Consider the following 27,269-nt stretch of genomic DNA (forward strand, 5'->3'; position numbering starts at 1 on the left):
CCATTCTCCACCAAACCTATATCTGGGCTTGGGATTGCCCCTACCCAGCTGCAGGACTTTGCACTTGTACCTTCATATTGGCGAACAGAAATGGACAGCTAGAGGTACGATTTCACTCTTTTATAAAGCAAAGGTCAAAAATGCATTAAGAAAATTACACCCAAGAGAGCTTATTTATCCACCCAGAACAGCCATCGTGCACTGCTCAGCACTGTTCGTTCTCAGGAGATACGGAAGTTTTTCAATGAACCTTTCCTTCCTAGAGCAACTTCAGCCTATCCCAGACTATTCTGTTTGGATTGGATTTATGATATGACCCAAATAATCCTCTCAAGTTCTTATATGGTTTTTGTTTTTTTTTCTTTTCAGGAGACCCACCTATACTATAAACAAATGCTGCCATATGGGCACAACTAAATTTAAACTAGTTTGCTTAGCATCCTAATCTGTCAACTGTTGATGATTCTCACAACATTTTCCACTCCACCGTTCACTTGGAATCTTGTCCTGAAAACTCCTTTGCAAAACACAGCATTCAACTAGCGTGTTTTAAACAGAAATAAATTCCATTCTCTGGATTCATTTGTTTGTACTGCAGCAGCACCCTGTTAACCCCTGCAAAGACTGACACTGCTCTCAGAAGGGCAAAAAGGCATGCTTAGGAAGTACAAATTACACTGCTTTCTGAATATTAATATTAAATTCTCTTATTGCTTCCTGCATCTTTTTTATACCAAGAACTTAAATGTTATTGAAGCTGAAAGATTACAGATTGAAAACAAGGAAATTCAAACCCAGGATTTCCACAACAATTTTTCCTTTTTTTTTTTTTTTTTTTCAGGTTACTTTCCAGTAATAGCACCAGAATTAGCAGGTATCACCAACGAGCTGGAACAACTGATGTAAATTTGACAATGTGTCCTAAATGACAGCCTTCAACTGAATGTTGCCCTTTGTTTCCTTCAGCTTCACATCTGGCACCTCAGCTTCCGAGGGTGAGAGCAAGGTTTGCTGAGTCCAGCAGCAGGCCAGGCAGTGCCCATCTCCACCAGAAGCAGTGCTGAGCTCAGCTGGCACCCACTCAGTTTAATCCCATCAGCACACTAACACGCTTGCACACTAACTTCAAACTTGTTTTGTTTTCTAACACTCATGTGCTCTTACAGGAATAATTTGGTACAGTGCCTGCAGGTTACTCTCTGTTATCTTCACCATAGATGCTGCAGTGCTTTGTGTACAATACTATAAGTGAAACTTGGTATGGTTTACCATTACATCACATCTCACATGCATATTTACATGTATCTCATAACAATTAACTACAGCATGAAATACTTAACACTTCAACTTATTATTAGGACCTTTCCCTCTCCTAAAGGTAGCCAGATAAAAATAACAGAAAGGATATTTCTAATTCATAAAACAGTCATGTTCACCAGAGCTTCCGTGGTATGTGAAGTACATGAAGGACATTGAACTGTTGGAGCAGCTCCAGAGGAGTGCCACAAAGATGATCAGAGAGCTGGAACAGCTCTCCTATTGGAACAGTCTGAGAGCTGGGGCTCTTCAGTCTGGAGAAGAGAAGGCTCTGTGAGGACCTAGTGGCGTTCCAGTAGATGAAGGGTGCCTACCAGAAAGCTGAGAAGGGACTTTTTAATAGAGCAGGTAGAGACAAGAGAAAAGGAAATGGCTTTAAATTCAAAAAGGGTAGATTTGGACTACGTATGAGGAAGAAATTCTTTACTGTGAGGGTGATGAAACACTGGAACAGGTTGCCTAGAGAGGGTGAGGCTGCCCCCTCCATGGAAGAATTTGAGACCAGGCTGGATGGGACCTTGAACAACCTGGTCTAGGGGGAGGTATCCCTGTCTATAGCAGGGGGGTTGGAACTAGTTAATCTTAAAGGTCCCTTCCAACCCCAACCATTCTATGATTCTATGATTTTATGATTTTTTTTAGAGGACTTTGGAAGAGTTCTCTATTTTTACACACAGAAAATAGCAGAAATCCCTGATACAGACCTTGTTCAAATTTGATACACAAGCCACATTCACTTTTCTACAGAATGCAAGGGCATATTGTAGGCTTTGATTATTCTTTATTAAGTTCTTCATTAAAATCAATGCAAGAGGCCCTGTCAAGCAGGCTACACTTCATTTATCTAAGAACTTATTTTTAGTGGTATGCAAAACATGGATTTACCAGAGAAGGAAGACCAGGAAAGCGGAAAGAGAAGTTAAAAGCTCTCATCACCCTGACTAATATACTGTCATGCTTCTGGTGACATGATGGCAGCACGCAGCCTCTGGTGCAGCAAACACCCTCCCCTTTTTCTTCACTCCCCATTTGCTTTCACACTGCAGCTGTTCTGTGCTACAAACTTACAGCAGGTTTTTCTGGTGCATTTTTTTGGCAAACAAACCAGAACTCTGCTGCCTTATAATCAGAGTATAACTTCAGCTATTTCTAGGGAACATAGCAACGCAGCAAAGAGAGCACAAAACGTGGGAAAGCAGCTGAGCAACGACTTTGATTTCAGTTCTAAAGATCATGGCCATTCCCTATCTGAGGTAATCATTGGGATTTTGCCCACTGTAATACCAAAGCAAGAGAGATGTTCATTGGGTTTTGCTTTTTTTTTTTTTTTTTTTTTTAATTTTAGATGTTTCCTCGTGACAATGAAGTAGAGAATTAGAGAATTAGTAGCAACTCATGTTACACAGGACTGACACAGCTCAGAAACTATTCACAGCAGCTAGAAAATATTTACACTGTATGCCTTTAGGTTTCACAAATGTGTGCACTGAATTTGTTTCTGAATGGACAGAGAACCCAGTGCTAAAGACAGAAGTCTAGATGATGTATGGGAACAGTGATGTTAGCCACTATATTTGCAACAGAAAAAAGACATATCTGATTCTTCAAATCACAAGGAGATGCCTGAAATAGGACAGCTAGCCTTTGTTTCCAAAACAAAAGGGCCACATTTTTCTTCAATAATTAAAGGAAAAATAAAATAAAATAAAATAAAATAAAATAAAATAAAATAAAATAAAATAAAATAAAATTATATTAAATTAAATTAAAAAGCAGCAAAAAACAGACTAAAAGCTTTGCCATTCTTCTCTAATAGACTGAAGTGGGCAATGCTGCATGATTTCTCCACATCAAAATAAATAAACAAAAACGTAAGTCATTTCTCATATCACAACTATATGATTTAGTCAAAGAGCAAAAATTTCATTTAAAATGTTCAATACTGTTATTTTAAGGTTAAACTGACTTATAATTCAAATTTAAAAGTTACTTCAAAACTAGAAGAAATAATTAAAAATTAGAAAATGTCTATCTGAAAACAAAAGGCTTAATCCAGATTGCTTCTAGCTTCTCTTAACTGTCCCACAATCCTGTCTTTGAAAACTCTTTTGTTGCTATGAGTTCTAGCTGCCCACAGATTCCCAAGCAGATCCTCAACACCAGAATCAGTATCACTCTCACATTATAGATAACTAAGCAGAAGCACAAGGAAGATGTCCAAAGTGGCAATAAAAATGAGGTTTTCTGCACCTCAGTCAAGGATATAGAACCCCTGTACAGAACGCTGTACAGAAGGATGTACAATGACCGGAAGAGATACAGTTAACAAGTAGACAGAAACCACAATTTACAAGCATGCCAGAGACCAGTTACTGCCCTGAACTTACATTAAACTGAATGTGTTCATTGGTATAATATAACAGTAATATTCCCACCGTTTAGAGAAACTGAAGGATTTTAATAGGGTAGCTTCAAATAGAGGAGTTGAGGCAAGGGAAGAAAGCTTGTCACCATTAATAAAATAAATGGATGTCAGCAAAAATACGCATAACTTATCAGAAGCTTTCTATCTCTGTAGCAGAATGACAGCTTATAAAATCTTTTCTCAGCACTTTAATATGTACTGATGAATGCAACTGGAAGAATAAATTACACCCTCATCAACAGTTTCTAGACAATTCTAAATAAAATAATCTGCTTTCAAATTATATTTTGGGCAACTCATGCTAACTACTGGATTTGCGTGGTTCAGAAAAGATAATTTCTCAGCGGAATTATCCCCTTTGAAAACTCACAAAGCATTTCTGTGGCAGTGTTTACGTATTGGAAAGATGCCTAAGACTTCTCTCAATCTTCTGAGACAATTAAAGCTGATCTAAATTGGAAATCAATATGAAGATTACCTTATATAGTATTGGGACACCAACAAATGTCTAAAATATTGAAGTTTTCAGAATCTCTTAAATAACTAAATGCCTTGATTTTCTTCCACAAAAATTGTCTGTACTCTATTAGTGTTAAATGAAGACAAATGTTAGTGATAAGAGCTAAAATTAAGATCTACTTCTTCCACCATAAAGCACTCCTTCTTCATTAGAAGCCATGCTTCTCTGTGAGAGAAAAATCCTTTTCTCTCTTCAGCTCTACAGAGCTGGGGACTCTAAGAAGCAGAGCAGCCACTCCAATGCAAGGGCAGGTCCCCCAGCGGCTCAGTCTCACACTCTAACAGAAAGTCTGTCTAGGAGATATCAAGAGCTTGGTTTTGGGATCTGTAGTATTTTCATGGATCTAAGCTCTCCTCAGGCAAACTCCTTCTAGACTAGACTTTGGAAGCAGAGACATAACTTTTCTAGTCTAGCAGATATCTGATCTAGTCTTCCAAGGCTCCCTTCACAAACACTGAAGCCATTTGCTTCAAAATGACACCTTTTCTTTCACTGACTGCATGATAGTCAAAATATGAACCTGTAAGATGGTCAAGTATTGCTGTATGTATGTAGGAAACATTTACAACATGTGATTTGAGTGAATCTCAGAAGAAACTTCATGGCTACCAACATTTGATGGGTTGGAAAGCATACTGCAACTTCAGTGGAATAAAAATATCCCAGAAAAAATATTCTGATTAATGTTAAATGACCACAGCAAACAATTCATGATGTAGTAGATGACTTCATTGAAACTTCTCTGCCAAATGTGAGTCGTATGAATGCGATCAATGTCAAAACCCTCTGAAATGCTACCATGAAAGTGGAATGTTTTCAAAGAAATGCTGTCTTACACAGAAAACTATTTCCTCCTAGGGAAAGCAGGAAAATGTCTTTACTCAGTAATTCTGGTTCTCTCCAAAGCACTTAAGATGACTGTCTGAGGGGATAACGGAAGACTGAAGAAAAACATGAGAGTAGTAAATGTTTCACTAAAGGTGTACCTGAGGGGGAACAGACTGTCAGCATTCCAGAAAAATAATTATTTCTCTGATCCTGAATAGATATCTTTCTTATATAGTTGTTGAAAAATAACTTGATGTGATCCTTCAGAAGCAATAAGCAGATTGCATAAACATTTAGCACCCTATCACAGTGTACAACAGTGCCACAGGCATTCAGTTCATCCAGGGAAAAAAAATACCTGAGTTACTCATAGAGGAATAACTAACAATCTGGCAGTAAGTATTCTCAGTGGAGATGCAGGTGAAAGCCTTTTTGTCAGAACCAAAGTGAAAAGGAAGTTAAACTTGAAACTTCTATGTAGAAAGAAGAGTGCTCTAGCCCAAATCTGTTTGATACACCTCGGGGATCAACAACAAAAAAATCTCCTGCCTCAAGACACTTTTCCAACAAGAAGTTTTAACAAAAGTGTTCTGTACTGATGGAAGCTTGGAACTTATCCAAACCCGATAGAAGAGTAAAGTTGTTTCAGATAAAATAAAAATATCAGTCCAGTGAGCAATGAGTTACAAACATAAAGAGCAAAACAAAATGCAATTAAATATAGCCCAACAAAGACCATTTTGAATAAGTCACAAAATTAATTACCTAGATTTTCTGAAGAATCTCTTATTGAGACTCTTTAGAGTTGTAGCAGGGCAGAGTTTCAAATCTGCCATAGTAGTAATAGCTAATCTCAAATTTTTCATGAACACAGATGCACCATTCCATTCTCTTCAGCAAAGGCGAAGCCTACTATCGCTGTCCTCAATTAAATGTAAAGCTGCTAAACTATGTACCATACTTTGCTCTGCTTACTTACAATGACTGCAATGATGAGTAAAGTTTTGAAGTTACACAGCTCTTGATGTTAAAGGTAGTTTGTTGCTGTACCTCAACATCTGAAGTTCAGCATGCTAACCTATACTTGATAGAACAGGTCCTCTAAGAATGTACGCTAGATAACCAATGCAATGTACTGAAATCTGTCTGAATGCTGAGCATGGTTTGTTTTAGATTCAATTCAATAAAACATCCACCAAGAGAATGATTTGAGTTATATGTTAAATTACGTCTAATTTCTTATGAAACAAATAATGCTTAATCATTGACACTTAGAAAAAAATAAAATACATTTCAAATGAAAACCTTCAGTATTTATTTGCAACAGACTACGGTTTAAAGAATCAAGAGATACACTTTGGTATATATGGTGATAGGACCAGAGGGAATGGTTTCAAGCTACGGCAGGGGAGATTCAGGCTGGACATTAGGAAGTATTACTTTTCAGAAAGGGTGGTCAGGCACTGGAATGGACTGCCCAGGGAGGTGGTGGAGTCACCGAGCCTGGGGGTGTTCAAGGAAAGTCTGGATGTTGTGTTGAGGACATGGTTTAGTGGGAGCTATTGGTAATGGGTGAACGGTTGGACTGGATGATCTTTTAGGTCTTTTCCAACCTTGGTGATTCTATGATTCTATGATTCTATGATTCTATATTTAAAATGAATGTCAACTTAAAGGAAGACATGGTTTAGATTCAACTTTAAAATGTAGAAAGATAAGTAATTGTTGTGTTGGTTTTATTCTTTGGAAAGAATTATCTATTTTAGTGCTGTAGAAAATTCTATTCTTTTTAAATTGTGAAATAAATGACCTTTTATCTGTGAGATTACTGGGAAAGATGTATTTGTTATAACCGTCCCTCTCAGTTAATGAATTTATAAAATTAGTACTAGGGTCATTCTGGCTTCCCAAAAGGATGAACACAAACATTCCCAGAAATATTATCTTTCTCTCTCCTCAAAGTACGGATTACAGAAAATAAATAACACAGTATACAGCTTTGACTGTAACTCACTACATCTTTTGCAGCTTGCATGGCTTCCCTGCTCAGAATTCTACCAAAACAGAGCTATTCTCTCGACTTACACCAAGTCATTGACTTGCACCATCACTTAGTACCCTTTTCGAGATCCTTCTCCCTTGGAATATCACATTCTACTGCAGACAGTATGAAGCTACTGAGGACCACCAACAGTGAAGTATAGTAGACTTTCATTATCAGCTAACTGCACTTGGAAGTAGGAAATCAGGAAAGGAAAAAAATCTGGAAATGGAAATGGAAAGATTGATTAAAAATGAAAGCAAAGAGTGATTATGGGATTTTAGGTAGTGATGAGATATCTCCTGCGAAATTCCACTAAGTTCCTTCTATGCTGTTAGCAAATAAAATCAAATTAGCAACGTGGACCATACTGAGGATGTATTAGCAATCTGATCAGATCATTGCTCACTGGTACATTTCAGCAGTAGTGTAGAAAGGGGTCAGGTGTAGAGGTCATAAAAGGTTGTGTCATAAACATCCTGAGCATTAGAAACACTGAAATTTGTGATGATAAAGCTATACTGTTAAAACCTACAAATGTAAAGAAGGCCAGAAGGACATCAGAATCATATGCAACTAATGCACATAAATATGCTTTTTCTGCAAAGTGTTAAATGCACTTTTTCTTTATCAAAAGTCTGTTCATGTATACACCACTGCCAGGTTTACTTCTAATTTGCAGTAATTGCTCTCAAAGCCTTCTTTGCTAAGTACAGCAACAGAATGAAAAGCAAATTCTTCAGGTCAAGATGGCAAAATGTGAATCTCAGCCTTAAAAGATACATATAGCTTCTAAACCTATAGAAATCAGGGAAATTGATTCAACATGTCTGAGTTTGTTTATCAAAATCTATATAAACTTAAATTAGAGTCAGTTGCAGTTTCCTACCTTGCAGAACCAGAACCAAGTAATTACAGTTTATTTTGCCTTCACAGAACTGAAAATTTTAATAGCAGAAAGCTGTAAGAAAAATGAACTCAGAGAGATACACTGAGAATAGAGTAATAAGCTTGCACTTCAGAGCTGTTGCAGACAATTTCCAGCACTGCTCATCATTAAATGCCTCTTCACTCATAGTGAAACCTGACTTTCCTGCCAGCTCCAGTCCACTGACCAAAATTACATAATTGCCATTAAGTACTGTATCACAAACAAACTATTATTCCCCTTGGTTATGTTTTCACACATAAAATTGTAGGAGCATAGCAGATAAGAGGAATTACACAACTAGTAAAATAAAAGTTAAAGCTTGTCTGTTTCATGTTACAGTACTTTTTCATTGCTTTATAAATCTACTGTAGTTTTCTTTAGATTTGATACGTGTTTTATTCTTTTCTCTTGTGTACTGAGATATCTTACCAATATGGCTAAATAGTCCTGCCCAGACAGGATGTGCATATCAAATGTGACTGGAATCACTGTTCTGATAAAATAGAGAATAGAGCATGCTTAGCAGTATGAAACCCTCCAAAAGTAAATGGTGATTTGTTTTCCCAGATGACAGCTTTGTTTAATAAGTTGTTTATACTCCTACTACTCTGATTTCCAAGCTGCAGCTTTTAGGCAGCCAGCACAGTTCCAAAGCACTGTTATGTTCTACAGTTAGGAACTGCTTATAAAGCAAACCGCAAAACACTTCTCTATTTTTGGGGTGTTTTTTTTTGAGTGGTCTCAAAGTGTAGGCACAAGGTAGCATGCTTTCTAGCAGTTTAATCTTTGCCAAATCAGAGCTAAGAATAATTATGGCCACATTGACACCGGAGAAAGATCCTTATCAAAATTTCAGGTGCTTATGGAAGCAACATCCCCATCATATATACTTGCCACAGTCATATAGAGGAGCAACTCCAGAGAGGTTGTAGATGCCCCATCCCTGGAGGTGTTCAAGGCCAGATTGGATGGGGCCCTTGGCAGCCTGGTCTAGTATTAGATATGAGGTTGGTGGCCCTGCCTGTGGCAGGGGGGTTGGAGCTTGAAGATCCTTGAGGTCCCTTCCAACCCAAGCCACTCTCTATGATTCTATGATTCTATGATTCTATGATCTAATATCACAGAATCACAGAATCACAGAATTGTAGGGGTTGTAAGGGACCTCCAGAGATCATCGAGTCCAACTAATATCATAGATGATCTGCATGTGTTATGTACCAGAGTCACATTCTGCTGCTAGGAAAGTCAAAACAAACTTCTCTCCCTTCCAACACTTTTCACATATAATTTGCAGACAAATAGTTACCCAATTATAAGTGGCATGTAATCACTATGATACCTGCCTAGCAAGGTTGTGGATGCCCCCTCCCTGGAAGCATTCAAGGCCAGGCTGGGTGGGGCTTTAAGCAACCTGGTCTACTGGGAAATATCCCTGCCTATGGAAGGGAGGTAAGAACTATATGATCTTAGGAACCATCCAACACAAACCATTGAATGATTCTATGATATGATAAGTGAACAACAGCTCAATATATCGTGGCTATCTCTCCTTCAGTTTTACGTAAGTATCACTGAAGGATGACGGAATAAATCCCTGTAACTTTGTACTGAGTATTGTGGTGTCTGGAGAACTACTTTGTATCCTTTCACAAACGCCTCTGCTGAAATTTGAAGGAAAAACTTGTGGCAAGTTTTTTTCAGAGCTATAGAATTCGTATTTCTCCTGTGGGAATGCAAATGGGAAAATTTCTATCTTGCTCCACATACAGGGTCTGAATGACCCCTATAAAGAAAATTAATTCATTCTTCTCATCTTCTACTAAAACATGAGCTTAGATACCAGGAAAACAAAACAAAACAAAACAAAAACAAACAAACAAACAAACAAACAAACAGACTAAAAAAACAGACAAACCAACAATATTCAAAATGAATTCACCAACCAACTACTTAACAGCTGTTCAAAAATCACTGAACAAGTGGAGAGAGGAGAATCAACATAGCAAATCATACGTTCCAAATGCAGAAAGTCCAATTTCATCCAGTACTCAAAAAAAATAAGGTCCAGTCTTTCGTGAAAATTTTCTCCTGAATCTTAGCAAAGAACACAAGACCAAAATAGCCTGCTATTTCAATAGTTGTCCCCTAAGGACACTTCAGTTTCTGTGATAGTGGGCAGTGGAGTCCAAAACTGTGTAAGTTTTATGCTACTTACAGGGAAAAAAAGAAAAAAAAAAAAAGCCTTCACAGGGATTAAAATTCAACTTTACAATCAAATGAAGACATTCAGGACTCACTGGGCTGTCAACATATTAGAACCACTGTGTGAGACATTGCTGATACTATGGCAGAAGTGAAGAAACATTTTTTCACCTCCTACACATCTATGACATATCTCTAAAAAAGAACACTGTATGCCGCAATCTTTTGGGCTCAGGAGGAGAGCTGTGCCATTAGTGCTCAGGTGTTACAGCTGCACTGCTTTAGAAATAAAACAGCACATACCAAAACTGTTTGCATGTGATAGTAGAAACCTATCTGGAAATCAACTGGAACTGACACCATTTTATAAATATAAACTGTTATTTAAAAAAATACATGCTAATGAATAGAAAAGAAATACTGTTTATATGACAAGTCATATCTGTAGTCTTTCTTGTCACCTTTTCTATGATTAATGGCAACAAAGATACCTAAAAAGTAACGAAACTTTTATGACTCTTTAGGTTCTAAAAGTTGGTGGTTTCCCTACCGTAATTAGGAACTGAAGTTAATCACACTAGTTACATGAGTAAGAAGCCTAAATTCAAATATAACTGTTCCAAACAATTCATGAATACTAATATCAGCAAATTACAAAAAATAAAGCTTTCTCTTTACATCTTCACTTAATCTATACATAATTGCTTAAACGCATTTAACATACCCTTTCCACACATCAACATTGTTTAATTTTCTTAACATTTAGCCAAAATTGCTGTGAGTGATTTTGGAATAACAGCATCAGTAATTTGCTAGCACTTCCAATAATTACTAGCAATGCGTTTCCCCTTTAAATACTTATAATCCTTTTGCTACTTAAGTATTTGTTAGAAAAGGGAAGACAAGAGGCTTATCTTACATTTATGTACCATAGCTATGTTAAAAAAAAAAAAAAAAAAAAAAAGCCAACTGCAAATAATAACAAAAACAACAACAACAAAAAAAAAAACGCAATACATGATACAAAGTTAGTAATGAGCAGAAAAATCCACACAGTTAAGAATCTTTACTTGTAAACATTTTATTTCTTAAGATCAGATTCACCATGTAGCCTATGCATATACCATTGGGGATGCTCAAACACCAGATTTGCTAATTGATATTATTGGAATTCTGCAAGGAAACTGAGTTTTAGTATATCAGTTTCCAAATTCATGACTGTTTATCCACAACAAACATAGAATAGAATCTGCCAGGTAACATCCAGCAAACTAGCAAACAACCTTAATAAACCATCAGAAATGTTTGCTTATGCTACTGGTTCATTTCAAACATTATATCTGCAACACAAAACCTTGATAAACAGATATTGCAGATGGATGGATTTAACTGTGCTGATTATTAATAAAAATATTTTATATTTACAGAGCATTACATTCTAACTTCACAAAGATTTCCAGAATCATGTGCATTACATCAAAAGATCTGTTTTTAGAGTAGTAACAGCACATCCTCACTGTATTTCAACACCTACAAGCTACTTAGACAACAGAATTTGCTGTAAAAATTTACATCCAAGAAAAGGACAAAAATGCTAATTTTCTTACTTGTATACAAATTGCAAATTTGGGGTCATCTGACCTGTAGAGCTAGAATTAAAAAATCTGTATCTGCTTTTTCTTAAGAATTGCCAGTAAAAATCATTATTGAGGCTCTCTGGAAACGGGCCTCTCACTTATTTTAGCACAACTATTTGGACACCAGAATCAGAATGGTAGTTCGCTCTTCCTTGTTAGAAAACTAAAATGTTAGTAGAAGCAATAACAAAGTGGGATTTACCAATCTAATGTAGAAGACTTGAGCTGTGAAGGAACTTCTGTGCAAATCCATTTTCAGAGAGAAAAAAAAAAAAAAAGGAAGAAAAAGGAGATTCTCAGAAACCAGATTGTTTATCTCAGCAAGCTGAAACTATGCTAATAATGAAGGCTTCATTTTTTAACATTTATTAAAGAGGTATAAATCATCTGTGCGCCAGACTGTTTGGAGATTGAGATAAACATTTTATTAAAGAAATAAAAAAAAATTATCAGTAGAGAAGACTGCTGCTGATGTATTTGACTGGCAATAATTTTCAAGCTTGTTCCTTAGGTGGAACTCACATATTTCAATTTATTAAAGCATACACAAGCTAAGTTAAAGAACGTGTATTAGAAACAAAAAAGACTTGCATTTCTTTAGACTACCTTCATTGTTAAAGATGATGCTCTCTCAATCTTTTCAACTTCAGGAACAGTTTTCTACCTACAAATTACTAAGGCATCCTGTGGTATCCTATGATCAGTCCCATCTCTTTGACACAGTCATGATCCAAGATAAGTGAGAAGATCATGGGAAGATATTAACAGCAGGATGAATCCATTATTATTTTTTTGTGTATCCCCAAATGCGTGAAGGAAAAGATCTACATACATAAGTCTTCATCCTGTAATCATGCAAGCAAAAGCCTAGTGTAGAGCATGTATAATGGACTAATGCCAGAAGTACAACTTCAGGTACAAGCCTGATCAGTCAAGCCAGACAAGGCTTGCAGTGAACATGTGGAGCCTAGTTAAAATCCAGGAAAGCCATCTTGCTCTGCAAACCTCTTACGTAAAGAAAGAGATTCTATAGCTGGGGTCTTATGTCTGCTGGCTCAAATATCACAATTTAAAATGCTCATCAGAACAAAATACTACACATTTCATGTGTATTTGTTCTGATTACATAGCAAGAAAAGTGAAAGAAAGAAATAGAGCAATGAAGTTCAAGAGTTCATTTATTTTGTAGTCACTGGAATACAGATAACAGCAGTAAATTTTTCAACTCATCAGAATTTTGTATGAAGGGATACAAAGTACTAATTAAGGCTCAGGAATTCAAGTCTCAGTTATACATAAACTATGCAGTTGAAAATTAGAGAAGCATCTGTTTAAGCTGGGACATTGACAACGCATAAAGCAGTTAAGTGTGCAAATAACTAAATATTCAGTAAGTATTGCAAATTTTTGAAAAAAGTTATGAACTATAATCTGTGGATTACAGAATTTGAGTTACAAGAAAGAATCACTGGAGAAAAATCCTGCTTCATCGCAATTATGAACATATCAAGTCATTAGAAAACTATTCTGAAGCACAAAAAGAAGAATCATAGATTAAAACATATATACAAAAAAAAACCCACACAAACATCAAATTTGCGTATAATCTCTAACATAGTCTCTAACATAGTCTCTAATAAACAGTCTAGCCTTTTGGAATAACTAATAAAATTCATACACAAAATTAAGTTTGCTGTCATGTGCTAGAAATCTTTCAAAGAAAATGTAAGTATCATACTGAAATAGACTTACTCATTGCGCTTACTGTGAAAATACGCTTTTCAAGAAAAGCATGAACATAATATAGGTACTACAGATATATAATGATTACACACACAGTTACATTTAAACCAAAAATATACTATTTATTATCACCAAAGTTTGAAACAAATATTTGCATTTCAAAAACATTTTCATTCATAACGATAGAAAATCCTACAATAAAAGGTTTGTATTTTTGGTAAAAAATACTGGTAATTAAGAAATTTAATCAGTACAATGCTCTCGAAGTGCACATTCTCATCCAAACTAAACTGTAAATATCTGTGTCATGTTAGTTTGCTAAAGAAGACCTTGGCAGCAGCTCCTACTTCTAGGTTTATCATTCATAAGAATCTCCACTGTGATGAAACCTGCTGACCTTTTCTTAAGTCAGTCTAACCTGTCTCTGCAAAGAGGCTTCAAAATCAGTAGTAAAAACACCCTGAGGCTTGAAAAGTCCTTTGTCACTGGGACATGAAATTCTATTCAGATTTACCTACACAATGAACCATTAAAATATGGGCTAGTTAAAAAATTATACTATAATGAATTTCTTTCTCTCATTTGCATTTTAAAAAGCCCTAATTCTTAAAATATTCCAGCAACCAAAAAGACATGTTTTGTGGAGGCAGGCTTCACAGTAACAAAGTAGAACTACACGTTGGCTACATCTTGGAAATTACAAAGTTTTGCAATGTAAATGATAGTTAAGTACTTTAAAATATTTTTTAACCTTTTTTTTTTTTTTTTTTTTTTTTTTTTTTTTTTTTAAATTAACCTCTAGAGAGAAAGACTTCTTTTGTGTTTCATAACCCAGAAACATTCCTACATGGAATAATGTACTTGATGATACTTAAGAAAAAACCCATTGAGTTATATCATTTGGTTACGCCAATTAGTGCCCATCAGCAATCCAAACCTGTGCTGTAAAAGCAAAGTACCTCCAATGCCATTCAAATTGTCTAGATCTGGGCAATGGGTTAGAAGAAAGACCATGGATTTTAATTAAATAATTTAATTGCATCCTAGAGATTAGCATAGATAGGATATATTTCACGTTCCCATTCCAGTCAACTTGGTCCAGCTTCATCTATATAGATCTTACTTAAACAAACAGTGTAATTTTTATTAGCTTATATTCACCATTTTACAGTGAATAGCAACTGAAACAACTTTGCATACTGAAAACCTTGAGGTAACAAAATTTCTCTATGTTTTTCTACTTAGTACATACATTTATAATTTATACCAACATCTTATCATTTATTTCTTTCAATTTTGTGTTAGTCTTTCTTTGAAAGAGCAAAGTTCTCAGTTTTCTTTGTTTTTATATTTATTCATTTACTGAAACATAAATTTAAGTGATGTCATCTATTTAAAGGTATGCTGTAATCATAGTGTGTTTGTAACACAGAATCAGACTTTGAGCTCTAAACTTGACTACGTTTGCCTACAGAAAACTACAAAAAACAAAAACACACTGTACTTTACAGATGAAACAAACAAGGAATTCAAGCCCAAATAGCCCAAATTATGTTTGCCATTTTAAAGTTCTTTTTCCCACTTTCTTCTCAAAAACATGTCATTCTTTACTTTTAGAGCCACCATGACCATTTAGTATAAGAGAATGACAGTCCAACCATCACTATATTTTCTTTTAAAGCCTCTGTTAGCAAACACAGAATCTATGTGAAATACTGAATGCACGGGAAAAAAAAAAAAACTTGACACTGTCTATTAAACTGCAAGATACATATTTTAAAAATGAGTTTTAAATATGCTTAGAATATTCTACATGAGAAATGGCTCATTTGTACATTAGTAATTAGTGATGATCATGCAATCCTTCAGATAGATTGGCAGTAAAGATATACATATATTTTAGATATATATTGATAAGATTAGGTCTGTAATTCCAGAAGGGTTGTAGGTTAATAAATCTCATTAGAATAAAAGTATTCAAGAATAAATAATACCAGTTAAATGTCCAGCAAAAAGACATGCATCTTCTAGGTCACAGATGATGCAAAGAGCTTTAATGAACTGCCAGCATAATTAATTCTGAATACAATCACATAGGAAAGTGAAGCTACAGGTTTTGGTCCAGTGAAACACCAAAAAAACAGATCATCCAAAGACTGAAGTTAAATGATTGGAATAACGTACACTTTCCTGAGTTTCAAGAAATTAGGTGACTCCACAAGCATGCACAAATCTCCTTTTCATTCCACACCTGGGAGAGCTAAAAACTTATTCAGATGCTATGTAAATGGAGAATTATTTTACATCTGAGATTATGGTCCATTCCCACATCTGCATCAGGACATCACTTGATATACTCAGGAATTTTTCAAAAATGCTTTCTTTGGAGATGCAGTAAAATCTAACCAGCGTATTTTCTGAACATGTTCCCTGGGTCTCTCTTGCTCATAAATATTAATAAATACTAGTATTAAAAATAAGAGGCCTAGTCGTTCAATTCATATATACACTATAAGTATAAATTTATTAGTCTGAATGTGGAAGAAGCACAGAGAAACAATAAAGATTACCCTTGGTTTTTAATTGATTTAAATGTTGCATATTTTCCAATAAAATAATCTCAAGAGGCTTAATTAACCAAATGATGATTTTTTCAGATGAGCAAAGAAGCTACATTTGTAGATGAAAATATAGGCTAAGAAGTCAGAATTGGCAGCAGAAATAAGCATACATTTCTAATCTCTTGCACTGAAGTAGCAAGAGGTAAAGTACTTACTTCTGTTTCCTCTTGTTAATGGATAGTCCCAGGTTCTATAAGGTTATTTCCCATAACAACCCAACATCTCATCTGTCGAGTATCCCAATTGTGATTATATTTACATAATTTGGGAAACAAATAGAACTGAACAATTTCTCATCTAGAAGGAGCAGATGATTTATAATTGATTGACGTCTGGCATCAATGTCAAGCAATATCTTGGCTTCATGGCTACCTGGAAATTAATGACAGTGACTTCTTCATCAGATGACGAAAAGAATCAAAAGAAAATGAAAGAAATTTGAAATATCATAATACTAAACAACACAAATCAAAGTTGCCTAAGGTGAATGAAAGTGGTTTCATTCACTTGTTAGCTTACCAGATAAGTCCTCTGCAGAAATCGCTTTGATTGACAGTTAACTTCATTGATGAAGTTTTAGAAAAGCTGTTTGTAACTCCCACTGCATCTATCAGTAGAGCCAATATGTAAGCTAATACAAGTATTACCCTTTACCTTGAGCGAGTTTCTGGATCTATCTTTAACACTTCCTTTCCGAAGTGTTAGTCTCTCAAAACGTATTTCTCTTGATATTTTACTATGTCCTTAAGGGACAAATTATGAACAAAAAATCAGTAATCATGACAGAAAAAAAAATGCACTTAGTTATGGATACATAAGATTTTAATTTGTCTTGTATTTATAATTACTTGAATTGTACACGAATCACACCCAGGAAGAGTATTAATGAGCATTTTTAGGAAAAGTTTAAAAATAAAGTGTATTTTCAAAAGTTTGCTAACATCTTGTGTGCAGTAAGTGTGCGTATATTGTAAATTAACAGAAAAGAATAAATGTGTATTTTGAATTTAAAAAGTGACATCATTGGTTTTTGTTGCCTAATTATTTCAAAAACATTTATTTTACATATGAAAGTACTAAGTAAGCACTTCATTCTGTGAGCCTAGCTTTTGCTGGTATATGTAACGAATAGTTAATATGTTCTTCTGTACTTCCAGTGAATAACGTGAAAAAGCTACGGACTGCTTGTCACATCTCGGTTAGCTCATTTTCCACAATGCTCTCATGTCACCTTGTATATCATCCACATAAGGTCTATTTGTCAAAATTCCATTGTGCCTTTTTGACAACAGATGTTTTGAAATGCGTCCTGTTTTGCTTAGCAAAGACTTGTTCGGATGTGTTTGACAGTAAATTTCAGTAAAGAATTCAACAATCATTTATTTAGGTAAGCTAACAAGTACTGGAAAGCATTTAAAGCAATTGACTTCTGTTTGTTTCCACAGCTTCCCTCCTAAATAACACGTCTCTGAAACCACAGGTACCCCAAATATTACACTACGTGTGATGAACATACGAAGTCAAAAGTGTGATAGCATTCTCTCAGCAGGAATACTAGGATGAGCACTAATTCCAAGACTTGAGCAAAAAAAAGATGAATAAACATGATTGTGTCTCCATCTGAGTGATTCTTAGAGGAAATAAACTCACAGGTTTCGTACTACAGGCTTTACAAGTGTATACTCCTTGTTGTGATAATCCATTTTCAAATCATCTGTATCAGTGGTATAGGTTACAGATAAGATGCATACTAATCCAATTCTCTTATGCAAGCGTGACACAAGGTGTCTTATGGGAAAGAAAGAAATGAAAAAAAAATGTGTTTCAAAGTCCATTGTAAGCTCTACCCTACCTAAGAAAATTTTTGTCATTTCAGTACTGTGAGGAGTGCATCTCAAACAACAGCACAGTCGAACACATAGTTTTCCACCAAATAAGACTGAACAGGTGGTCCAGAACAATTATCCAGTTAAGAATATCTCTTTCTAAACTAATTTTCATAAACAAATATCACATACATGAATGAATTCAATATTATAAACCAAATACTTTAGTCTTATCATTAAGCTCATATGCCGACTGCCTAAAAATAAACCTGCATAGATTTTGCCACTGATATGCAGGGATGGTGATAACTCATCATCCCTGTACCAATGCTCTATCTAAAAGAGGCAAGATTAGAATTTAATAGAAGTTATGAGGAATAGTTCCTAAGTAATAAAGCCATGTTAAAAAAAAATGGATTAATTGTATAAATGTATGATATTTCAAATACGAAGCATGGGGAAAAAAAAAAGAAAAAAAAGAAAAAAAAAAGCACAGAAGGCATCGATCAGAGCAGATCATTAACTATGCTTCTTAGAATTATCTTCCAACCCAACTTATAGAGGTGATTTAGTATTATTATACTATACATACCAATCTACAACACATGGTGGCATTCTCTAATGTTAGTAAGAGGATAGCTTCTATGTGACCGCTGGCTGCATTATCCCTGTTTTCAGTTATATCTAAGATTTTCACTCTTTTTGACACAATTATTTTGTTTTAAAGCTACTTGTTTCCCCAGGACGAGTACAAAATAAGTCATCACCAGTTCTGAACACTGTTGAATATCACAAAATAAGAACAACCGGGGAAGTAGTCAAGTTGTCACTTAACTCCTTTTATTTCTAGGGTCCTGACACAATGTACTGCCAAAACGCAGACCACATGGTACCAGTTTTAGACATCTTGGACTTATTGACTACTTGTGATCCGTGCGGGAGAAAAACTGTTTGCCAGACTTCCTTGTCTATATTGATAGGCCTTAACTGGGGAAGAGCAGTTGGAAGGCAGACACATAGAAAGGGATGCAAGCATGGGCTCCCAAAGCTGCCAACTATGACATATTTCTTGCTTTGGCAGTTCAGAAGTTACTGTTTCTTGCTGCTTAGGGCAACATGGAGTGGGCACTGGGTAGCACGGCTGAAGACTGCGCAGAAAAACCAAGTAGGCAGCTTATCAATGGGGACTCATTAGCAACGGCTCCGGCAGGTTGCCATCCCAGACACCGGACGTTTGGAAAGCTTTCTGTGCTGCGTACTATGCATCCTCAAAAACACACCAAAAGAAAGAAAAGGGGAAGGAAAAAAAAAAAGTGTGGGGGGAGAAGTGGTGATAGAGGTGCGATCAAGTATGACTCGCTTACATCTGTCACCTCGCTATGGGAAGTGCCCGAGTCCCGACTCCCCCAGCCACAACGCGAACCCCGGGAGGGGCTGAGCGGGGCGCCAGCGGCTCGCCCTGCTCGGAAGTTGGTGGCCACAGGTTGCCCGCTCCCGCCCGCCCCCCGGGTGGGTTCGGCCACAGGCACGCACCTTGGCGCCGCAACCGCCGCTTCTTGAGCCCGAAGATGCGGACCTTGGAGAAAATATCCACCAGGTTACCGTTGCAGAGCCCGCGGTTCTTGCTGGGGCTGTTCCGCCTCCTGCTGGCCGAGGGCCGGTCCCAGTGCTGCTCCCTCGCCTGCCGCTTCTGGCGGATCAAGCCGCTGGCTATGGCCGCTGCCATGGCTGTTCGCCGGCTCGCCCACGCCGGCCGGCGCCGCGATGGGCAGGGTGCGGGCGGCGGGGCGCTCAGCCCCGGCGGGGCCCCATCCCCGAGGGCGCGGGCGAGAGGGCGAGGGAGCCTCCTCCGGGGCGAGGCGCAGCTGCGGCGGGCCCCCCCCGCCCTGAGGCCCTCGGGAGCTGCTCCCGCCGCGGGTCACCGCATGGGTGCCCCGCCGCCCCTCCCGCCCTGCCCCGGCGCCGGGCGCCCGCTCGGGCGGCGGCTGCGGGCGGAGCGACGCGGAGCGGAGCAAGGCGTGCTCGGGGCAGAGCCGCGCTGAGCGGCGCCCGGTCGGGCCGGCGGCTTCGCCTCCCCTGGCTGCCCCTCAGCCCCGCGCTGCCACCGCCCGCTCGCCCGCCGCTGCCATCGGCGCGGCTGGGGCGGCTACCGCCGCCTCTTCCAGGCTCCTGCCTGATGATTGCCAAGTGCTTCGGAAATCAGCATCTGGAGAGAGCAATCTCCTTCTCCTGGGAGAGCTGTAATCACAGCTCTTCAGTCCCACCCCGCTCCAGCCTCCCTACACGCGCACACGCACACACACGCGCACCGCTGGAGCTTTTTTGTCCTCCCGAGCTGAGGGGCGGCGAGGGAAAGGGGGTGGAGGAGGAACGGTAGAATAAAGGAAGAGGGGCGGGGGTGCCTCTGATGCCGATTTCTGGTGCCATACGGCGAGGTCCCAGCGGATCCTCCCGCCAGCAACCACCGCTCTCCCTCAGCTTTCCAGGTCGCCCCGTGCAGGGCTTCCCGCGGGCAGAGCAGGACAGCGCCGGGCGCTGCCGGAGGCTCACGTGGCCCTGCACACAGAGGCACCCTCCTCACATACAGGCACCTTGGCACGCCCTCTCACCAACTCCCTGCCACCACGTACACCTCACCCTGCTCCTCCGAGCCGCTGCGGGGGCTGCACGGATCTGCCGCCCTCTCGCTCGCCGTGTCTCAGGCCGCCAGCGGGGCTGTTGCGCAGCGCTACGAGAGAAACTCAGATCCCAAGGCTGAGAAGTGGGGGTAGCGGTTAGCGAAGGGGGCGGACCGCAGTCCCGGCCCACGCGGGCCCCTTCTCTCACCGCACCGGGACCAATCCAACGGTCCAGGGGGTTCTGCCTCGTGGGAAAGATTTGGGGTGATGAGGTACACCTAGGCAGCTCTGAGGACCTTTCACTGAAACCAGCATGTGCCTATTGTCTGAGAAAGGAGATCACGAACAGACTTCTAACTCAGAACATAAACTCTTTTCCAAGGTTTCAGAAATGCTGGAGGAGTTTCCCAACACATCATCCACAAGTAGACACAACCACTGCATCATCAGCACTGTGTAAAATTCTTTCTAAATGCTTTTTGTAGTTAAACTTGCTAAACACAGAAAGTCTAACGAGTCTCTGCCCCAAGGAGTTCACAATATGCTACACATAATAAATACTATCTAAAATGCAACAACTCATCTATTTTCTTTGATTTCTCATTTCAAAGAAGGATTCAATGTTTTTCACACTTTCTACCATTCTAATGGTGAAACTTCCTAAGTTGTGACTAACCAGAGGCAAATAGAAAAAGGAAGCCAGTAGCTACATAGAAATAAGGTAAAGTTATTCTGTAGGGAAAGGAAATTTTTTTTTTTTTTTTTTTTTGTGATATTGGCAAATATCACAAAATAAATATACATAACATGTATATATATAGATAGATATAGATATGTGTACTCTTTTTAAAGTTCTCTAATTTTTAGAATTTCTTTAAAAAAATAAAAATAAAATACTGGGAGCCAAACGAACCAGACAAGGAACCTAAGTAACAGCAGATCCTCCCTAAGCATAAATATCCATCCAGAATAATACACATCTAGAAAAATTCCCAACTTTTCAATATGGGACCTGTTGGTAATATTAGGTTCTTGTTTTCTCATAGAAGCTTCAGCATCTCTGGTATTGACCATTATTTCCCTAAATCCTTTAATCTACAAAGAGCTATTTTTATACAAAGAGCAGAAGTGTATGGAAGGAACTCACATATACAAGGATTTTGTATTAATTCTAGACCAACTAGGAGCAGAATATGCACAATCGGATCTGGATAATACATTTTAATTCTATTTGAAAGTGTCTCTAAAGAGATTCAGCTAAAACACTCGCACTGGATTTTCTGTCTGGCATTTTTTACACAGAAGCAATTTCCTTACAACTGCTACAATTACCTTAACTAAGGCAATTAGAGAGAGGGCTGTTTTTTAGATTTTTGACGCTTGTTTAGTTTCTTTCCAAATTTAAATTTCACTGAAATTGTTTTGCAGTACATCGTGGCAAGCAGAGAAGACATAGTGCTGTGTTCTTTAGGTCCTCTCTTTGCCTTTTTCCATGTGCCTTCTCGGTGGAGCACCCACCAGCCCAGTCCCGGCCTCCCGCTCCCTGCTCAGATCTGCTTCAGCACCAAGGACAGCGGCAGTAAGACTGAACGCTGGTGTCCCAGGAGCGTCACCCCCCGCCACCAATAGAGGAGGTGTCGGGACACACACAGTTCGAAATGTCCTTCTCGACCTGGCTCCTGGATCCAAACAAAGGAGTGAATAACAAGAAGCAGGATGAAACAAAGCCAAACACTCCATTATCTTGAATTTTTAAGAATGGCGTACAAACAGCCTGAAGTTTTTCTTTGTGAGACTCTCTCCATAAAGTGAGTTTCGTGTTCCCTTTGCTGTAAGAACTCCCCTGTGCTATCCAACGATTCTGCCTATGTTATCTACTACTCTATTTCCACGGTTTCCTTCAAATACTGGACTTTTGCCAAAAAGCCCTAACATTTTTCAATACTATAATGATCAGAGTGATAGCCAAAGGGAAGAACGAAGGTGAAGATAAGGCAAAAAAGACAGGACAAATTGCGTTTCTTACTGCAGAGATCAAAAACAACAGCTTTATACTTGCATCTCAAAAATGCAGAGCAGTTGTTTACAGCATGAGGTTTTGCAAAGAAAACTCAAGAGAGCCATCTGCTGTCTTAACTTGTGATAAAATGTGTGCAATTTAGTCCGAGTGAAGTTCTGACTAACAAATGGCTTGTGGAAATAAGAATACAGCTACTATCATAAAGACTAGTAAATACATTAAGATTATGCATTAGGAAAAATACAAATATCTTAGTTATAACTTTTGCTACATTGAAATATGTAGGTATACATAGGTTTTCATAGGGGTTTCCATTTTTAAAAATAAGGTTCTATGCTTAGATCTTTGGCTCTTTTAGTTCTAGCCTAGATCTTTGGACTGCAAAATTTTTAGAATCAAAATTGTCATCCTTATTATTTAAAACCATGAAGACTATTCTTCCTTTCTTAAATCAGTATAAACAAAAAGGTATTACTAGTGGTATGTTTCCCCCTATGTATATTTTCCACCCTGATAACCTGAAACCGTTACTTATATCAAAACAAACAAACAAAAAAAAAACAAATCAAACCTTAAGAAAGATACCATGATGTCTCCGAGAGCCGTGTAAGTGTCAAATGCCGGTTTCATTGCTGTTTAACATATCCTTGTTTCATGATAACTAGTTTTTATTGTAATTGCTTAATGGAATTTTACACAGCTTTCCTGTCTGGCTAACTTCTCTGGAGTATGATACTGCAAATTCATCTTATTTTATATTCTAGAAGGAATTTGTTGAATATTGTAAACCTCTAAGTTCGTCAAGACTCTAAGGAGTTGAAGATCGTTTTGTATCACTGAAAAAGCAATTATTTTAAAAAAATTTTTTTTAAGAAATTCTGTGCTATGCTTGCAATCTGCCTCAGGTATGCAATGTGTTTACAAATGGAGGAGGCTGGATTTTTGAAAGCAATAGTAAATTTTAATTTTTTAATTTAATATTCTTGGAGCACAAAGCTAGAAGATATCCAACTTCATGACTTGAACAAGATAGAAGAAATAGGGCCAAAGGCTTACTCTGTAGGCTGGTAGATGTTTCACTTTTAAAAATATATAATCTAAAAAATATCTGTTGACCTAAAAAGTCTTCTTTTTTTGTGACCATGACTAGTATGTGCATATGAAGTCACAAATTATGGTAATAAATGTTTTTTCAGAAAGTTGAAGTGCATTCCATGCTTATAATAAGCTGAATATTATTATGCAATGAGCTTTAAATGGTTTGAATTAATTCAATTTTTTTATCTGTTTTGCACATGTTAATTTGTCTATTATTCTCCTTGTAAACTACTATTAACCTGTCTGAACTGCTGCCACTCGAAATCCTGAATGCCTCAAACACTTTATGCTAGATTTTGAAGAGCACTAAGAATGAAGTTTATTAAATATGCTAATATGGTTCAGAATTTGGGCATCTATACTTTTACACTGCTGTGTCAAAAGCACTTACCTTTCAGTCTCTAGATTTACAATGTACTCAAGAAGCAAAATTCAAATCTGCTAAAATCTACTGATTATTTCAGAAGTTCTAGGTTTTATATATGTACATATATATATATTATATTTTTTGTTTACAGGACATCACATATTTTATACAGTTTCTTCACAGGTTCTGTACTTATTTGGTGGTATGTATCTAAGTTCTTTGGAGAACTCTTAATGCATAAATAATATACGTGCAAGAATAAATTAACCCACCATGTAATAAAGTCATACATTAGATTACTGATTATGCAGAGAAGTATGGGAAGCTAAACATCAACATGCATAACATTTAAGTCACTATACCAGCTCAATGCCAGTTGTTTAGCTAATGCAATATTTTTTTTTTACATCAATCATTTTCTTCCAAACATGGCCTGTGACATGTCTGCAACTCAATGGAGTAAACATATCTATGCTAGTAAAGATATAGGTTCATTTAAGGAACAGAATAAAATATTTAATGGATGATCCACAAGAGAGCAATGAATTTACTTAATGGCTTATTCTTTAGATATAACATAGTTTTTAAATTGGTTAGTCTCGCTTTTACTTTTGTGACTTTACTTTCCTCTTGCTGTTCAATTTAGCATTGATTATATTGCAGTGATGAGTCTAAGAAATAGTGCTGTGTCAAGAAAAACACCTGTTTTAATTGTTTAAAGTTTCACTTTCATTTCCACTGCCTAACTATTTATTCTTCTACAGAGAATAGTGAGAAGAGATTCTCAAACTGTTTTTGCAATTATTCAGCAAGATAAGATATAGGACTATAGCTCCTAACTTTCAATGCTTCTCCAGTGACATCATTCATGCGTGTTCCCAGTTTTCATTCTATCATCTATCTGCTAGTTCTGATACCACTTCTTCTGAGATTAGGCGAATAAAAGATAACACCTGGATTGACAGGATACTCTTAACAGCACACAGATCATAAGAAGCCCTGCAGGATTGGGGCCCAAAACTTATCTCCAACAAATGTCTCTTAAACAATATTCAACAATGGAAAAAAATAAAAGCCATGATCACTTTAAGGGACAAATCCATAATCCATAGATGTAATTAAACATGAAATGCACCATTGTTTCTGCAGTACTAATGATACACAGGATTTTAACTTTCCATAGTAAATAGCCCCCTTGAAGAGAGATTTTTAAGTACTAACATGAGAAATGCACTGTCTTTTATTTTACTTCTGCTATAGCGAAAACAAAAAATTTGCCACCAGTGTCCTTTAGACAATGCCCCAGTGACAAAGCATAACAACTGTCATTAAAAAAAAAATAACATCCATCTCTACTCCTCACAGATGTGTAGAGTAGTTTTAAGTATTAGCAGTGAAGAGTTTCTGTGGTAATTTGTCATTGTAAATCAACATCTGTTGCATTTGCTTATCAAGCTACAACAGGACTGTGTTTTCTTCTGCTTGAGTTTGGAAATAAATAGCAGACATTGCCACCATTTTTTTCAAGGAAATGAAAGTCACTACAATATGAGTCTACTCTATTTTTTTTTACAGAAATGAAAGAAACCCTATTTCTGAGAACAGAGATCCAGTCCTAAGCCTACAGCGATCATCCTCTAGAGTCAATAAACTTGACAGAGCATGACAATACAGATTATACTTGCTTGACTTAATACCTTCCTTTGAAGGATTCCCACTTTTAAAACAGAAAAAAAATTAAGAAAATTGCAATGAAAAAATTCAGTCTCTTGAATAGAATCAGAACAAATATGGTCCTTCACACACCTGGATTTTTGATGATTTTAAAATAATTTATGGCCTCCAGAAAAGTAGCCATCATACAAAAATTTCAAGCTAGAGAGTAAAAAAAGTCTCAACCGTCTGGATAACAGTGCTTTAGGAATGCAAACATGGATATACTCATTGGATGATTTGTTTCATATGTTTCATTTGACATTATGTCACAATATTTACTAGTTAATTACATACTTATATTCCAGCCAACATCTAGACAGGAGAGAGTCAGGTCCTTTAGTCTTTTTATTTGTGAAATAAATGACACCACTGAATACAAATAACACCCAAAATATACAAGTAGAAAATATATGAATATGTAAAATTTCACTAACATTAAAAGATTTTTCTGTTTAAGAGAATTTTGGATTCTTGGTATGGGAATACTTCATTCACCTGCCTTTTCTGAGTACCATTCTAAAGCAAAGAATCTGCCCACTCATTATACAATATATAAATTCTAGCTTAGACATTGAACTTAACATCTTCTGACTTAAGTTAGTAGGAAACCATATGTATATATATAAATTCCAGACACTGTTTTTTTAAAGTCTTTTCTAATACTTGTTTTAAAACCTTACATAAGGGATTTTCACTTCCCTGATAACAGATATGAAAACATGTAATAATGTTATACTTCTGGAGTGTAAGAACAAGAGAGGTACTGGATTTTGGCTATCTCACAGAAAGTCAGGAGAGAAAGAAAACAAAAAACACTATAAGCTTTAAAAGGAAATGCTTAAAACAAGGGTTAGTAGACAAACATAAATTGTTAGTCTGAGAAACAGAAATTCCCCCTAAAATAAATCCAGTAATCCTGTAAGTAAATAAAATTATTCCCACTGGTGAGGGGAACACAGCTGTGTGCACTTGCATACAACATACATACATACAGACACACACAGGTACAGCAAACAACATAGAGAAGAAAATAGCCTTCTTTATGCTATCTAATCTAAAATTGACAGTGAAATTAATATGTTAAAATAACAACTGTCTTTGTTTATAATTCATCTGCTATTAATTTTCACATTTTGTAAGGCATTTGATACTATTTTGGAGACACAGACAAGGAAAAAATAATCCCTAAAATCCCATTATATTCTTGTTCTAGAGGCAGAGTAATAATGTATTTTTTTGGGTACTGTTGACGAGGATAAGGTAAGTCTCTGAATGAAGAATAAGCAGATATACTGCAATCTTGGTAAATTTATAGGGTAAACTTTGTTCTCCTGTGAGATCTGTTCATATTAGGAGTTC

At 37.1% G+C, this 27,269-nt stretch overlaps 1 protein-coding gene across 3 annotated transcripts in view; it reads right to left on the reverse strand.

Annotated features, from left to right (window-relative positions):
• The window catches only part of FGF14 (fibroblast growth factor 14), a gene marked incomplete at both ends in the record, with an annotated part of 380,409 nt that overhangs the window by 116,790 nt on the left and 236,350 nt on the right, over positions 1-27,269 (reverse strand). The window contains one exon of one of the 3 annotated variants that reach the window (XM_079541936.1): positions 19,625-19,817. The exons of the other annotated variants lie outside the window; for them this stretch is intronic. Within the exon in view, the coding sequence (XP_079398062.1) occupies positions 19,625-19,817 (193 nt within the window). Of the gene's footprint in view, positions 1-19,624; positions 19,818-27,269 lie in introns of those variants that run through there. 3 annotated transcript variants of the gene reach the window in all.

The sequence above is a fragment of the Tetrao urogallus genome (genome assembly GCF_951394365.1).
Source record: "Tetrao urogallus genome assembly, chromosome: 1".
Classification (NCBI taxonomy): domain Eukaryota; kingdom Metazoa; phylum Chordata; class Aves; order Galliformes; family Phasianidae; genus Tetrao; species Tetrao urogallus.